This window comes from Catharus ustulatus, chromosome 2, assembly GCF_009819885.2.
Source record: "Catharus ustulatus isolate bCatUst1 chromosome 2, bCatUst1.pri.v2, whole genome shotgun sequence".
In the NCBI taxonomy this organism is placed as follows: Eukaryota; Metazoa; Chordata; class Aves; order Passeriformes; family Turdidae; genus Catharus; species Catharus ustulatus.
Window position 1 is genome coordinate 108,958,866 of NC_046222.1, and position 17,328 is coordinate 108,976,193.

At 40.6% G+C, this 17,328-nt stretch overlaps 2 protein-coding genes across 2 annotated transcripts in view; both read right to left on the reverse strand.

Moving 5' to 3' along the window:
• Nucleotides 1-6,805, reverse strand: part of PHKA2 (phosphorylase kinase regulatory subunit alpha 2) — a 42,179-nt gene extending 35,374 nt beyond the window's left edge. The window contains exons 1-3 of the mRNA XM_033052436.1: nt 6,657-6,805; nt 1,407-1,565; nt 67-114 (exon numbers count right to left, since the gene is read on the reverse strand). Coding sequence (XP_032908327.1) covers nt 67-114; nt 1,407-1,565; nt 6,657-6,734 — 285 coding nt within the window. The 5' untranslated portion in view covers nt 6,735-6,805. The remainder of the gene's footprint in view (nt 1-66; nt 115-1,406; nt 1,566-6,656) is intronic.
• Nucleotides 6,806-9,812: 3,007 nt separating this feature from the next.
• The window catches only part of ADGRG2 (adhesion G protein-coupled receptor G2), a 57,084-nt gene continuing 49,568 nt past the window's right edge, over nt 9,813-17,328 (reverse strand). Inside the window, exons 24-28 of the mRNA XM_033052164.1 lie at nt 17,209-17,308; nt 16,614-16,888; nt 15,021-15,122; nt 14,131-14,283; nt 9,813-10,255 (exon numbers count right to left, since the gene is read on the reverse strand). Coding sequence (XP_032908055.1) covers nt 10,071-10,255; nt 14,131-14,283; nt 15,021-15,122; nt 16,614-16,888; nt 17,209-17,308 — 815 coding nt within the window. The 3' untranslated portion in view covers nt 9,813-10,070. The remainder of the gene's footprint in view (nt 10,256-14,130; nt 14,284-15,020; nt 15,123-16,613; nt 16,889-17,208; nt 17,309-17,328) is intronic.

Consider the following 17,328-nt stretch of genomic DNA (forward strand, 5'->3'; position numbering starts at 1 on the left):
ACACGCTTCAATGAAATGCTTTGTACATACAACATCTACTAATTCAGCTCAATCCTATGGCATTACCTGTCTCATCATGCACTGCAAGAGTCCCCGCATCAGCTTCACAACATTCTGCAGGAACAAAACAGGCAGTGATAATTTCAGCCTCATCAGCTCTTACAAACAACATCCAAAAATGGCTAAGTTCACACCCTCTATTAATGTCCTGCCCAAGGGGAAAAATAATGTGTATTTGCCAAAAATGTTTTGCATGCTTTTTTTTTTAATATGCTAATCAGATTTTATTTCTTCATCCCTATCTAGAAGAATTCTTTTCACAAAGGTCCTCTCTAAACAATAGAACAACTCTTTGTGGTCCTTCTAGCCAGCTAAAGGAAGTAAGAAGAATGCTATGTCTTGTAAGAAAATTAATACTAATAATTTTTTGCGTGACAGATCTAGGGAACATTGGTAGGTGACTTCAAGAGATTGACATGACTGCAAAACCTGTAAAGCTTCTTCTACTCTTTATACAGTACAACAAAAATCAAATGACTGGCAGAGAAAGGGCTGTAAATGTGAATGCAGAGAAGTACAAGACTGTGCATTAAATAAATAATCAACCCCACCTTTTCACCCCAAAAATATAGCCTCAAAATATGATTATACAACTGTCACCATGGACCTCCCTGGTTCGAACAAAAAAATTATCTAGTGACTCCAAAACAACATCAGGACACCAACAGTCTCTCACTTCCCATTTAACCCACGTCTGTCTACCCTGTCATTTCTGATACTCACATTCCCAGCTGCAGATTTTAGTATTTAACTGTGTGAATTATGTCCCCTTCCAATTCTCCAGCACAGATCTTATCAGTCTGGAGACTGTTACCTTCTCTGCTATGATCAAACACACCTACACACCATGTACAACCCCTGTGCACATTTCAAAGACTTCTACTTTAAATGGCATGCTTCTCTTTATGGGAAAAGAGATAACAGATAAATTGCTGCAAGATCCAAACAGCCTAGGCTGCTCCATAACACATTCATAAGGGACGTCAAGGTTCAATCACAGAGAGGCTTCTAAATTGGAGTACAAAATCTCTCAGAAGTCTAATTTTCAACAATCAGTCAACTGATGGAAGTTTGGCTTCTACACATTTTTCTTTTGCTTGTAGTTAAATTCAGATGTTAGCCTCTCTACCATCCAGTTCTTCAAATCCTCCTTGCCAGAAGGTTACCAGGGATACTGTACACCACACACTACATGGATGTTGCTGTCTTTGGAACAAGACATGTACTCCAAGATGGGAAAACCCTGCCAGATCCCAGACACAGGAGCAGTGTGAATGCACTCTCCAAAAACACTACAGTAAGAAAACCCAAAGAGTGGAACTGGTTTATGCCGAGCCTTGACGCACCTGCTCGAGCTCGTAGGCTTTGGCTTTATCCTCATCCCGGTCGGCGTTCTTCCGATACGCCATTCCCAGCCCCCACACGGCCAGGATGCTGTAGATGTTGTCTCGGACCCAGGCATCCTTATGGTCCACCCCGGCTGAAAGCAGCCCTGTCACTGGGTTCTATCCAGGGCACAAGGAACAAAGGAAAAACATTACCAGCTCAGTCTCATCTTTTAAGAAGCATCACTTCTGTCTGTATTTAAGGGTAACAAACTAAAGATGATTTCATGCCAAGTGCACACTGCGGTTGCTCGTGATTTCACAACAGAAGTGAGATCACATCGTTCTCTCCCAAACTCACACAAGTGAAATGCAAAATTTATTTGAACACTTCAGGTTGTAAGTTTACAGCATCCAGCTGGACATCTTCATCTATGCAGGATTAGTAGCTAAGTCACCGAGTGAAATTCAGAACACATCAAGGAAATGGAAATTTAAATTTTACATATTTATGAGGAAAAGAAGGTACTGAGTTCGCACTAGAAATTGAGTGTGGGATATATGCTTCTCTATGTAACTGGTCTGTGGCATACTCTTGCGAAAGTAAAAAAACCACTAGTGATCCTCTAGGAGATTAAAGAAGTATTTCTAGATATCTGCCCACTGGGTTTATGATAGCTAAATGAATGCAAAACCTTTTTATACCCTCCTTTGGAGGAAAAAAATTCTGAAGGTGTTGAAAGGCAGCACTGTCTGAAAAGCAGAGCAATGAGTAATCTCCTGCATCCTAAATACTCCATTAAATTTTACACTGCATCATTAATTCTCATCACTTCACTATCCTTAATTTTTTTTAGACTTTCTTGGGTGTACATTCTTGACTAACAAAAAAAATGAGACAAAGAAGCAGAAGTTCAATAGAACTTTCAATCAAATCAAGCCTTTACAGAAAATTTCAGTGAATGAAGACCAGTTGGTGGGGTTGGTGTGACAAAGGGCAAAGATTACAATAGTAAAGACTACTTTTACAAAAGTAAAATTTAAAAGTATACATCCACCAATTTTTCATTTCTCCCACACACTGAGGAGAGAAACTCAACTCATTATTTTTTAAAAAGTTGATTTGAGGGGGAGGGGCTTTAGTTACAATTTCCTGGTCTCTGCATGTGACCCTGAGCAGCACAGGGGAGACAGACATGACCCAGCACAGTCAGCCCTATTGTTATGGTTTAATACAGCAATGCTGAGTGGCTCACTCAGAGTAGAAATGAAGTTCTGCTGCAACAGCCCCACCACAGCAAAGTCTTCACAAAACAAGTAACAGCTGAAGGACCCCTACTCACCTATTTGACAAGAAAACTAGCACATATGAATGCAAACAGCTTAAAAAACTTCTTTTTGATCTTGAAAAGTCCAACAAGGAGTAACAGAAGTCCCAGTTCAGCACTGTGCCCACATGACAAAACCCAGTGTCTCAAAAGGCAGATCACATATTCCCAACATTTGTAGAGGACATTTTGTTTCCCTCCCTCCAACACAGGACAGCAAATGTCTACTCACCCACAGCCCTGGCCTGATAGCGATCACTCTGCGGTCTGAGAAATTACCATTTTGGTTTATTTTTCCCTACTCTCCATGCTGGGCTAGCTGTCAGTTGAAAAATCAAAAAGTCTTTTTGTACCACATGGAAATCCCAGAGAAATGGACCATCCAAGACTTTAAAAGCCTATTCAGCTCCCAGGGAGGAATTTGCCTACCTCAATAGGTTGTATTAAACATATCTACAGGCAGCTATCACCATTTCACCACCTTTGATTCCTCTACAAGTTGGGCCCAGCTTTTGGGGTGCACTGGTGCTGGCTCTCATGGACTGACAACACATTAATGTTTTTCCTCATGCACATCCAGAATGTTAGCAGAGCAATGTAATATACTAATATTTTAAGTGGTTTTGTTTCAGTTTTTTGAAGTGTCTTCTCATAAAAACTACAATTACTTTCTTCTGTTACCTGCTGACACTATGTGAAAACTACAGCGCTTACAAGGTAATAAAGAACCCCCAGAAACAGAGTGCACTTAATCCCACTGATGTCAAAGGGATTTTAGCTTAGCTAGTAATTCAAGCATTCCATTTATGCAATGATGGCTAATTAGACTAGCAGGTCTCATCCTGCAAATCACACTGCATGTAAGATCCACAGAGCAAAGAATTTTATCAGCACCACTGGCTGCCAGCTGAGAGCACTGCAATAGAAAGCTGATTGCTGGACTAAGACTTTAAACTGTTGTATCACACCCAAACCTATTTTTAAATCTATCTGTCAGTCTGGAGACAAAAAGGCCCTCCAACATCCCAAACCACAAAACACACCAGTTCCTACAGGACAGCAGGTGTCATAAGAACTTCAGTAGGATGGACACAAACCCAGTGGGGTTCTAACAAGAACAGCAAATGAGTAATTTAGCATCTTTCTGAAAGGTGCAAATTAAACAGATTGTCTCATTGACCTGTCAGGTGAAACTGAGGTCAGCTCTAGCAAATCTTGTAGATTTGCTTGTGAAACCAGACGTAACATGATGCGTGTGAGTCTTGGGGCAGTCCTGTCCAGGATCAGTAGTTGGACTTGATGATTCTTGCGAGTCTGTAACACAGCTGGGGTTACCCATAAAGGTATGAGCTTTCCTTATCAGGTCCATATGCTTTTCACTTATAGTACCATAGCAATACTTAAAATGTACAGAGATGTTAAGTTTTACTATTTCCTGATCTCAATATTCGCATTTTTTTCTTATGTCATTCAATTTAACAGGTGTAATAAGCAGCTGAGAACATCCTTCTGGTGGCTTTTCAATGTCTGCTCTGCTTCAGCACCAAAGCATCCCTCTGACCCCTGTCCCTAGGGGTACATGCAACAGAAGGCAGGCCCCCCACAGACAGGAGCCAGTAGTCTGGTCTAATCCTCCTTTTACAACCTTTAACAGGATGGTAACTATCACTGTGCATGCTACAGGAACTGACAAGGACAATGCAACTTCTGCAAAACAGAAAAGGTTTGCTACTGACCTGATCCTGCAAGGTGCCACACACAGAAAACTGTCAGCCCTGGCGCAGTTGCACCTGTCCTTTGAACACATCTGCAGATATCCTGCATTTAAAATTGCCTCTAAAATCCCACTGATTTAGAGGGATTGGAATGGGCACAAGATCAATTGCTGCAACTGAGAAACCTGGCTCCTGGTGTATTAAACATCTGATCAAAGACCAGCGCTCTGTGCACGCTCCCCGCTGCCCTTGCTGCACCCCACAGAGTGAGCATGGCCCTGCCCTCTGTCAGAGCACAGCAGCTGATGTGCCAAGGCTGCATTCCCGCAGCTGGGGATGTGAGGTGCAGGGTCACAGACACACATCACTCCCCTGCTGAGCAGAGACACCTCAGAAGCGTTTTAAACACCTTCTGGTTCTTCTGCCAGGCTGTTCCTATGCAAAGCCATGGCTAAAACCCACCTCCCTGGCTCCTTCCCGAGAGGCACTAACAAAGCACCAGCAGCAGTGAAGCAGCAGCGCCCAAGCCCATACAGCCACAGACTTTGTGCTCCCAAGAAAGACACAGTTGCACATGGCCCAAAGACAGCCTTCCCAACTTGCCCAAGTAAGCACTGCATCTCTTCACCCAGCTATACGCAACATTTTCAATCTATTGCAGGGACAAAACCAGAAAGACTGTAATTACAGGGAAAAAAAATCTGGAAATGTGCCTTGAGCATCTCTCTGATATCTTGAGATACCACTGATCCTCTGCCTTGATGCTAGTTTGTGACTTGCTTTCCACACAAAGAAGAAAACTTACTTACCTGCTTTCCCCACCTCTGAATTCTTCTTGACATTGAGCCCTTAGTGGAAATACCAATATACAGTCATGAACACTTATCCTATTGCTTTAAATAGCAATTACAAAATTCTGGGTCACCAGTATGAACCCCTGTATTACCATTTACTTACTCTTTTTACCATTGTTAAATATTTATATCATCAAGACTTTCATGGGGCATGTCTGAGCTCTGACTCTCAGAGGCTCCATGTATCCCTTAATGGAAGCTGTTATCAGCATCCTCATCTTATAAACAAGGAAATCAAGGCAGGCACTGGAAGCCAAAGTGACTTGCCCAAGGTCATCTTGCTGTCAAAAGGCAGAGATGGGAGCACAACTAAAAGCTTCTCCTGCACCCCAGCGCAGCAAGAGACAAAAATTATCTTCTCACACCATATATACCAGTTCTTGAATTTGTTTCTACTAAGTCTACAATAATTAGTACACAAACACCAACTCACAGGTGTTTGGACCCTGTGTTCAAAACAGCCAGTGACAAAAATCTTACTGATCAAAGTGCCTTTGGGTCCCAGCCTCTTCTTTCACTGCTTACCAGCTTCTTGCAACTGTCACCAACAAACCGTATTTGGTAATGAATCTGTGCAAAAAATGCTGCTGCTCATCCTTATATACTGGATTGTTTTAATCAAAGCATGACACTGCTGAACACCTTCTGAGTCCTCAGTGCCCATCTGGGCGAAGCAAGCACACAAAGCAGAGAGCACTGTGCTGACCAAAACACACAGGGAACACAGGGTGCTCCACCACCTGCCCCAACTATCCCTGCTACGTTCGTTGTTCCGCCGCTCGGCCGTGCAGGCAGCCCCGCCTGACGCTCCAGAGCCTCAGCAGTGCGGACAGCGGGAGAACAGACTGGAAGCTCTGGGACGTGCCCTGCCGCCACACGTGCTGCGGGGAGCACGCAGGGATCCGCACCGCTCTGCTGACAGGCACGGCACAAAGTCCTGCCCGGAGCTCTTATCTCACCGGGGCGTAGCGCTGCTGCTGCTGTGCGTTTGTGTATATATATATCCATATACGTAGTCTATAGTATATATAGTGCACAACGGGTGGGTGTGTATTATATGGCCATGAAAACATTGTATACACAATACTATTATTATTTACAAGCTCAGACTCGCTGTGTTTTCCACACAAGGATTTCCAAGTTGCATTTACTCAAGCACCCCCAGGATCCGCCCCGCCTTAGCATTCCCGGCGCCGCTCCGCAGGCGGGGCGGGACATGCGGACAGGAGGCCGTGCTCCGGCCGGAGCAGGGATGGATGTTCGTGTTCCTCCTGCAGCCCCCGCCCCGGCAGCCGCCGCACGGCCCCGGCACGGCCCCACCGCGCCCGGCAACCTCAGCCTCAGCCCAGTCCCGGGGCGGCGGCTGCTCCTCACCTGGTGGCAGAGGATGGTCCGCTGGACCAGGCGGGCGTAGCCGTCCAGGCGCACCCCCGAGTTGCTGCGGCTCCTCATGGCCCCACGGCCGGCCCGGCTGCGCTCGGAGCGCCGGTACCCGGAGATGGCGGCGGCCTCTCCCCGCCCTCACGGCGGAGCGGGGCGGAGCGGGGCGGGGCGGGAGCGGCCTCCGCCCTCAGGCACCGCGGGGACTCGGGAACACCGTGCGCAGGGACCGAGCACGGGAGGGCCCGCCTGGCGTGTCAGAAGCCCGGCTGCATTTGTAAAACGTCGTGTCGATTTTATACAGCCTCTTCGTAACTTCTTAAAATAAAGCTGAGAATGTCAGAATACTTACTGGGAGCTTTACTTTCCCCCAGCCTTGAAAACCCCCACCGTTCTGAGATCTATCTGATCGAATGAAAACACGGAGCAGATGTTGCAGAGTAGCTGAAGGTGTGGTATTCACTCAAAATTCAGAAAGATTTTTTTTCCCGTTGTCTTTTTTTTTTTTTTAAGTGAAATCGTAGCATGAACAGAATTACTGTTGTAACTTTTCCTCGCTGTTGTTCATTGACTGCCGCGGTTGAGAACGCGGCGCTCACAGACGTGCTCGTTCCCTCGGTGGCGGTGGGACAGCGCTCTGCGGGCTCTGCACAGCAGTGAAGAGGGCAGAGCTCGGGCTGCTTCATCTCCCTCCTCAGAGCCACGCGGTGAAATCTGCGCCGTGCCAGAACACGGACCGGCTCCCTCTTGCCCTGAGCTCCTTTCAGGGCACCGCTTTTAGTGAGACCAAGTTTGCTGAGCAGGGTGATGCCAGCTGTACAGAGCCGGTTGCTGTTTTCTTTGACTAAGCTTAAAACCTCCTTACAGATGTCCCGAGATAGCTCTGCAGCCACAAACCGATGCAAAGAATTTTACTTTGTGCTCTGGGTAGATGTTGCAGCTTTCCCCGAGCTCTGGATGTCCTGGCTAAACCAAGTCCGAGAGACCAAATACCAAAAGGATACTGTAATACCCAATGTAAAAACACGTTTTCAGCTAGTTTGAGGATGAGCTAACATATTATGCTAAAGTATTATGCTGGTCTAAGTGCAAACTTTTACTACAGTATGTACATGCTAGTAAGTGGCAAAGCCACAAAGTCTCCTCTAAGAATATATAAAATAAAAATTATTTCAAGAATCCTAACGTATTTTAGTGTGCAAAAATAAAAACAAAAAGAAGACTCCGGACAGGTCAGTGGAGCATGTGTACTCATATGGAATTTAATTACTGAAGCCAAACTCAGCTATGTGCTTTTGCTTACAGCATTCCTGCGGGAGAGCTTCAGCAGACTTGAGGGCAGGTGTTGACTGGACTTATGTCAGGGTTTTCTCTGCTAAAATCCAGATCTGTTAGAACCATGCAAGGTAGAATATGTAGCAGACAATAAATGCAAAAGGTGGCTCAGCTTTTTCTCCAAGAGGTTATGTACTGTTGATCCTGTCATCTGAAGAATTGTAACACAGCCCAGTATTAATGACACATTTATCTAAAAGACAAAGTTTATATATTTTGTGTTGTACTTGCTACAAATTTATTACTTTTTTTTTTACAGTTGAAATTATAAATATAAGAACATTAAATAAATTTACAAGAAACACTGCAAAGACAACTAGCCAAACAGTCAAAGCATTCACAGAAATGTATTCCAGCTACTAGCATTCCAGGATGGGCTTTTACCAACATGCAGCTAAAACCCTGTGGATAAACACAACAAATACTTTAAATTCTCACCTTAAAAGCATAGTCAGAGTAATCTTGGACGTAAGTGACTGAAAGAACCCCATGTGTTGCCCACAGAACCACATTGGGGTTTGAGTACTGAAGAGGTTCAATTGCTAACTCCAAGAGAGCCCCAGGTAAAAGGCATGTAACTCATGCTTTTTGTTCAGGAGAGTGTTTTCAGGGTGCCCCACAGAGCCTTCCCCACTGGGAAAGCAAAGCCCTTGCTCCCCTTCAGCATGCACCTGCTTCATGCAGCCCTCTTTACAGGGCCTGGTACTCTGCAGTCTGGCACTAGTTTGTCCTGGCTTGCTTTGGGAGCATCCAACTTTCACCCAAGAATGCAAATTGAAAAAGCAGTGGCCAGAGATGCACATGTGTGTGAGGAAGAAGAGGTAAATCCAGTGCTTAGGCCAGTTTCTGTTCAGGAGGAATCTTCACAATGTTGTATGGATTTTCAGCTGTTTTACATGAAGAGTCAAAATTAATTTTTTTCAGGTGAATAGCACAAGAGGAATGAAATTTTGCTTCAGCAATTACTGAGCTAGCACCTCAGTATTTGGTTTGGCAACCAAAAGCCAAAGCACAAGCAGAAATACTCATTAGAATACCTCAGGAGCTGCCCCTTAAAAAACAGCCATGCAATGAAACAATTTCTCAGCTGCTAAATACAGCAGCTGTCATTTATTATTTCTATTTTTTCTTCAACTTGCCTCCCGCCAGCCCCAAACTTCTCTACTTTCATAATTGAAAATGAGAAATGGCAGTGTCTCACCACTCAAGATAAATACTGACCCTGTTGAAATCAATAGAAAAAACTGATGAGTTCACTCAAGCCCCCAACACAACTTAGAACAAGTACTTAGTAACCTACTATTTAGTACTCCATTCATGGCACTCCATTTGAATGTACTAAAAGGTAGCTAGAGGTTCGAGACTGATTGTGTTTGTTATTTACAGTTCTGCATCTAGTGAATATACTCAATCCACTTACTGGACAAATTAACTTTTGTATCATTCTATGTTAAAGTTAATTAACTGAAGAAAAAATGCAAACTTACAATAAAAGTTACAAATAAAATACCAGTTATTTTTCTATACATGGTATATTTAAATTTATATTACAAGAAATAAATATAAAAGTATCATTGAGATGCTTAAAGGTTGATATTTTCTGCTTATGTACACCTCTGCAGAGTTTGATACTAAAACGTACAAAAAGTTGAAGACAGCGTAGCTAACATTTTTAAAGTTAACATTGTTTGTATGCACAAGCTGTAACTTTCTACATTTATACAATACTACTAAGTATTATATCCAGATAAACTTAATTGTAAAGAAAAAAGTCTAAATAAAACTTTTGTTTAAATGTAAAAAAAACCCCAAAAACCTCAAAAAAGCCCACTCTGTTGAAGAAACAAAATGGAAGTGTGCCAGCTGTAATCTGACATCCAAGACCTTGTCAAAATAGTAGATTCCTTTTTCTTTAAAAAAAAAAATTGTCCTTGTCAATCCATTGCATGGCTGCCTTGAAGTTCCAGTACCATATATTAAATTAAACCAGTTCTGGGTCTGCTCACATTATGTAAAACTGGTAAAGTAAAACTCTACTTCACACTGTAAAACAATGTGCTGTTTAAAAGGAAATCACATTTTCTCCATAGAACTTAGGCTTCCTCTCTTTGCAGTCCTTCTGTGTGAGATTTGGCTTTCTTGGCTTCCAGTATCGTCCTTGTCTTGAAATACAAGTTGTTTGCCTGAAAAGTCATGGAGACACACATCACCATTCTGTACACTGAAACAAACACCATTCTTCTCACTGGAAAGATGACCTGTTGAAACAAAAAAGTGCATCTCCTATCAGAAAGGTTCAGAATCAAGCCTCCCATGCTTTTTTAGTCACTGTAGGGAGTTCATTCCCTGCAACAATTTTAAAATGCATATTTTCGGTAAATATTTTGTATATATTTCTTTTCCTTTATGAAATTCTGATATTTGAGAAATTTAATATATTTATGCACAAGGATTCTATATTTTAAGCAATGAAGGTGACAATTCTCAAAATGCAGACTTCACTTGGAATAAGTATCACTACTAGATAAGATGCAAAACACTCCTCATTTTAAAGATTTTCTTTATCGAATTTAGTTTTAAAGGCATCTCAGGTGTGCCATGCATCTGAAAGAAGAATGTGTTTGAGAATACAAGGAATTTTTTTTTTGCCTTGGAAAGGAATTCAGCTTACAGCATTTACTTCTGAAGGACAATCAGAATAAGGCTCATCATGGGTCAAAATCATATTTAGACTGCAGGGAATCTTACACATTTAGGTGAATCCACAATGAACACATCTAATACCACTGCTGACTGAAGCCTTTTATTGAAATGCTCCACAAATGTTTAGTTCACTGTATAAATCTCCTGCTTCTATGTATCATGTTCTAAATATTTTTAATGAGAATTTTGAGTTTTTTATTGTAAGTATTTGTGCAAACACTTCAGTTTGGATTTTTTTAAACATTTAGTTATTAATTTAAGCAGCCATCAAGCACTTAAATAGGCACAAATGTAGACAGGGTAAGACAAGCAGAGAGCTTTGTTCATTAATTCAACTAAGAAAAAGGTTGAAATTACAGAAAATAACCATACTTGCTAATACTGTGATTTTTGTTAAATCCCTTGACTAACACTGTTATATCTTAGGAGTGTTCAAAATAGCTGTACCCTAATGTTAGGGCAAAAGCTGAGAAGAATATAAGGCTTTTCTGTGAAAAAATTCAGAAAGGTGATTTGTTCCTCAGTGAGGAAATCTGCAGGAAATCTGCCATGTGATACCTAATGGTAGTTTCTGAAACATGCAAATCTACAAGAGAAAAACTGAAAATAAGGAAATATTAGAATGCCACGAATAGATGAAGTCCAGCAGGAAAGCAAAGTCACAGGTTATACAGACATCCCAAACTTACCACAGTAAGTCACTCAGTCCTGAATCTGGAATAGCATTTCAGTAGAAGCAGTGAGGCTAAAACCATGAAGTGTCTACAGCTCAGAATATTTATGACATAGGTCTTAATTTCTAGGTTTTTTGGTGGTTTTGGAGGTTGCTTTTTAAAATGAAGTGTTGCAACATTATTTTCGAGTTCCAGCTTTGAGAGGAGAGCAATCAGGTGCAGCAAATTAGAAGGTCCCATGTCTGATACCAACTACAACTACTGCTACTAACAGCAGTCTAATACCTTTTGGAGGCATTAGCCCAGCTGTAAGGAATTGCCTCCAAGAGCTCTGCTGGGAGCTATCCAAGCATAGGTTTAGCCTCTTACAGAAGTTCTAAGGGCCCAGAAGAATTAATTAGTCAAACTATGTAGGCAAGGTATGATACAACCCTCTTGCTATGAACGGAAGATGTGGTATCAGGTTCACAGCATTCAAAATAGACAATAAAATAGGAAATTAGGTGGGTCACCCGAGATATCCATATTTGTAAGTGTGCAGGAACAAGGTTTTGTTGAAGTTCTTTCAGCTGCTTTTGTCTAAGAAGCTTTTGGAACAGGACATAGAGACATTCACACTGGAAATGTCTGATTATGTGAATATAATAGGACAGAATTGGAGCACATCCAACAGAACTGGCATCACTCAATGGTTTAGATCATCAATTTAGCATCTCATTCTAAAATACCCAAAAGAACAAAACTTCTTCCAGAAAGTCACAATAGGCTCATTCACTCAGTTGCTACAATAAACAAATTCAATAGAACATTTTTGCAATCTTTCTTTCTGTTGAGAAAAGCAGTCAGAATGCTTTTGTAGCTATGTATAAGGATGTCAGATGTTGCAGGGAGAGATGGTTTCTTTCATCAGAGTCATTAATGCAGCAGGGAAAAAAGAACCCTACAAGACATGTAGACTTTTGTGCCTGAAAATTTCTCTCTTTGAAAGGAAGTATTTCTACCTAAAAATATTGCCTTCTTTTGTATTTAATTATAGCGACTATTACTGGATTCTGGTTCTCAACTGATTTAGATAAAAAGTACTACAGTAATTTCAAGATTATAAGCCCCACCTGATTATAAGCCACATGTCCGGGTGTCAGCAACTGTCTTGCATTACAATACAGTGTGATAAAAGGTATCTATTCTATCACCATCTGTTGAGGGTGGGGACAGTGATCCTTATCTCCATGGGAGATATTCTGCTAATGGGCCATCCATTGAAACCAGGCAGAGCATTGTTCTTTATCTTTTCACAACCCATCCTTCCTCTAGCGAGTCATTTTCTGCTAATGGCCCATTGAGTCCCACTGTGTGACTGATAAAATTACTGCATCCCATTGGAAGTTGCTCCAGTCAGGGGGAAGAGCCCGACATTTCTTACCAAAATAAAAACAGAGGTTTTGGGACACTAAGGGAGCCCCTTTCTCCACGGGACTCCAGAGGAAAACTTGATTTCTCCACATCACCACTGGACCTCTGGAGGGAAACTGCACCTTCTACAGGAGCACTGCTTCAACTGAATCACATCTGTCACTGCAGGAGGATGCAGCCACCATTTAATGGGACTGCTACCAACACCCTGCCTGACGCGGTGTCAGGTTGTACTCTGACTTTGTCAGGTTTTGGAGTTTGTTTCTTTGTAGTACTGTATTTCTATTTTTAATTTCCCTCGTAAAGAACTGTTATTCCTAATTCCCATATGTTTGCCTGAAAGCCCCTTGATTTCAAAATTATAACAATTTGGAGGGAGGGGGTTTACATTCTTCATTTCAAAGAGAAGCTCCTGCCTTTCTCAGCAGACACCTGTCCTCCAAACTAAAACAGCAACTTTTCGTTCTTTGTCCATATATAAGCTGCACCTGATTATAAGCCGCACTTTGGGTTCGGACCAAAATTTTAGTCAAAATGGTGCAGCTTATAATCGTGAAATTACTGTATGTTAATTATTGCATTATGTGATGTCCAAACAAGGAGATTTTACAAATGAATTTTAAAAATCCCAAAAAACCTCAATTTAGAAAGCTGTTCAGCGCATATCCAAATGCCATCTTCCGAAGTGTTGTGATTTCTCCGCAGTTAGTACACTCAAAGTAACTGTAACCTTTAACCCACACATGAACTCCATAGCTTTTACTCTGTACATTTGAGAGGTTATCTGCTGATATAATCCTGATGATTATGTGTTGTCAGAAGAAAGGCCAAGAAATGAGGACAACACAGCCTCTCCAAGCATGTTCAACAACTTCATAATAAACATTCTAGTTGACGATATGACTTCTTAGCCTCAATTCTTGATCAATTAGGGAAAATACCTCAGGCACACAGGAATAATGTCTTCTGACTTTTGTTCGACTTAGGGTTTTACACATTCCAGATTTTTAAATTATTTTTCAGTTTGAAAAACTGATTATCTTAACTGAGAGCTCAAATCAGCAGCATGGCATGTGTCCTGCAAGAGTGTGCAGAACTAGGTTATGTTCACTGAAAAAAGCTCATTTTTTAATAAATTCATTCAATGGTGATTCATATCTAGTTTTCTTAACAGACAGGCCACAGCAAATTGCAACTGAAATTGAGTGCAGTGCTACTTATACCTGCATTTCAACTTCTCAGGAACAGAGCAGAGGGCTGCAGTGCAGAGGACAGTACTATGTTAGAACAGGAAGGATGGAGAATTTTACTTCTGAAGAAATACTATTTTGCATTATACTCACCATTTCCATTTGCATGGACTGAATAATCATTATTCATTAGCAGTGTTGTAGAGTTAGTGGAGTTACTGTTTGATTGTAAGGAATTGGAAGAACTCGATACTCCTTGATTTACAGTCTGCTTCTTTAAACCATTCGTAGCTGTTCTACTCCAGTCTAAAACAGAAAATAACACAAGTCATACAAGCACTATATAAAAATATAGTTAATAAAGCAACTGAATTGATGTAAAACCAAGCTTTTATACACTTCTTACAGTATTCTATACAGAATTATATTCTCCTAAGAATTTAAATACTCTCGTTGTTTAAAATTATTTAAATCTAGTTCCTTTTCTCTTGTCCCTTTTTAAAATACAAGCAGCCAACTGTCATAGTTTCACAGCTGCAGACCAGATCAGAAAAATAACTGACTTGCAGTTGATCCTTTAAGTGAAAATGTATAAAAAGTAGATGGCTTTACAAAAGGACAACTACTTAGTAACAAAATAACACAGAGTAATTAATGTCTTTTATGGTTCAAACCATACTTCGCTTTTTTTTTGTGGAAGTCACTGGTAAAACTATGGTTGACCCAGAAGCTGGAACAAATCTTACCGTTTCTAACTGACCAAAAGTCTTCTGCAAAGACATGCCTTTACCCTGCAGTGGAAGAGGTCATCTCTTAGCAGTTAACAGCTTTAGACAACAGCATGTAAACATGCAAGAGCTGCATCAGTTACCACCTTTAAAAAGTATAATTTTGGAGATTTACTGTACCTTGGATAATAAATTAGAAGTGCAACTGCAGCAACATGATCAATTGCCTTTTTCTTTTTTTTTGTAATTATTACAAAATCCCAGGAATTTAACACTATATGTAAGTATTCAGAAGTTTAAAAATGAAAAATTTACCAGAGTTTTCAGGCAGCCTGAATTTCCCACAACAAAGATATCTTCTCCACTGTTTACGGACATTCTCCTTTGTCACACAGTAGAAGATGAAAATGAAGAACCCTGCAAAGCAATAACATAAAAGACTGTTGCAAAATTCACTATTACTAGTTCCTAATGAACAATGTTTTGGTTTTCTTTCATTTATTTTAAAATTCTAATGAAAAGTAATGACACCTGAAAATGTTTGCAACTCTGAACACTACAGAGCACATTTTCCTTACATAGATTAGAGGAATCATGAAGACAAAGAAAAAACAACAAATACAACCAAATGCATGAAGTGTGTAAAGTTTCCTTCTATCAAATAAAAAGGTAAAATTCTGTTGATCTTGAAATATACTTCATGCTCTTGGAAAAGAACTCAAAGCAATGTCAAAGACATACTGTCAGACTATAAAGCTTTTTTAGCACATGGGGTGACTGTGTTACATCATTTATTAGCAGCTAACCTATTACCTGCTATAAAATTTTGAGCACTCATACAAAGAAAATAATTCATATCTAAAATAACTATAAATGGTACCCCCTTTACCATGATTTCAAATATTTTTTAGAAGGGATGGTGCTCATCCCATCTCCAACCAGTGCCACATAACAGTCTTTGTCTACTTCTCATTCACTACTGACAAAGGGTGGCATCTAACTTCCTGTGCTAAAAAGTTCATCACAATTCCCCCCTTTAAGGGAAAGCGGCACACAATCTTTGCACAGTTTCCAATCTGCAAAGGGAAACAGTTGTATTAGGTTTAGAATGAATAGTAAATAATAGCAAACCAACACAGCAAACTGGGGGGTGGTGTATACACTGAACTGCAATTTTCATGGCTTTAGTCTCTCTGGGAAATCATTCAGCCAGTCATCTAAGTGTCATTTAAGCAGAAGTTTGGATCCAAACTTCAGAAGGGCAGTTCAGGTATATTTAGGACACTGTGGACAGCTACAATACCTCCTGTTTACATAAAAGTCTTTGCACCAACTCTGCTTTTGGATATGCAGTAGTGCCCTGGCCTTTGCAAAGCTTCCTGTTTTCACATCTACTTCCCTTATGTTCACAAGTACTATACAGGCCGTGCTTAAGAGTTGGGTCACTAACTTTTAGATGTTGCAGCCTTGCCTATCTCAATGACCCTTTGCTGAATGTCAAGCCTCCCCCTGAAGCCTTAGAGGAACTGGGGAAATGATACCATTTTCACTACATTAATTGCATTATAACATGAACACTTAGAGTAGCTAAGTATTCAAAATTCATCTGTTTATTAATGAAATACAGTCACTTCCAGGGATATCTAGTTTGCAGACACTTTTTAAATGACAATATTTATAACTATACCATGCCTATACAAATAGTATCTAGTTAGGCTATACCTTATCACAACAAACCTGCAATTTAAGATAACTGTAAAGCAGTTATCATCTCATCTCTAATATAATTAATATGATACTGCACATATCAAAGTTAATTTTTTACTGCTGAATCAAGAAAATGACATTTCAAAATATTTGGTTTGTTATATTATACACAGGAAGTTGTTACATGGAGGACAAACTTACCTTGCAAAGTGTTGAAAATAGTAAAGAGGTAAGTAAATACCTCATTTACTGTGAAGAAAGCAAACCCCCAAGTAATTCCCAGCAAGAATGTAAGGCCAGCAACACTCCTAAGGTCTTGGATACTTGTTTTCCTTTGAGCACCGAGTTGTTTCTTCTTTTTGATACGACAGAGCTGGATCAGCACAACAATGAACATGCTGACATTGATCAGGAATATCAGGCAAAAGTATCCCACAGCAGTAATATAGAAGACAATTCTATTTTTGATCCAGCAGCTAGAACAAAAGAACAGTCTGTCAAACATTATCAGAAACAGAAATTAAGTGAAGTAAACATAAGAAAAACTTGTAGTTTGTTGCACATGCAAACCATTATTGCCTTTTTACAAAAAGGGGGGGTTTTTCTTGCCAAAGCATATGAGCCTTCTTACAGACACTAACCCTAAACCACATGAGATACCATAGAGTTATACCATTTCAAAGCACTGCTATTGTTTCCTTGCCTTCCTTCTCATTTTATTTAAAGAAAAGCAGTTTGTAGGACCTCCCTCCAATCCCCACCTTCACCTCTCCCAAAGAACCTCCCTTTAACTCACAATTCATCAGGTCCATTTATTGAAACCTTTCCAGTGGTTATAAGTCCATAATTATCCGGTGATACTGCCAACACAATGGACACAACTCCTGCTGGTAACCCTAAAAAGATTATGAACAAA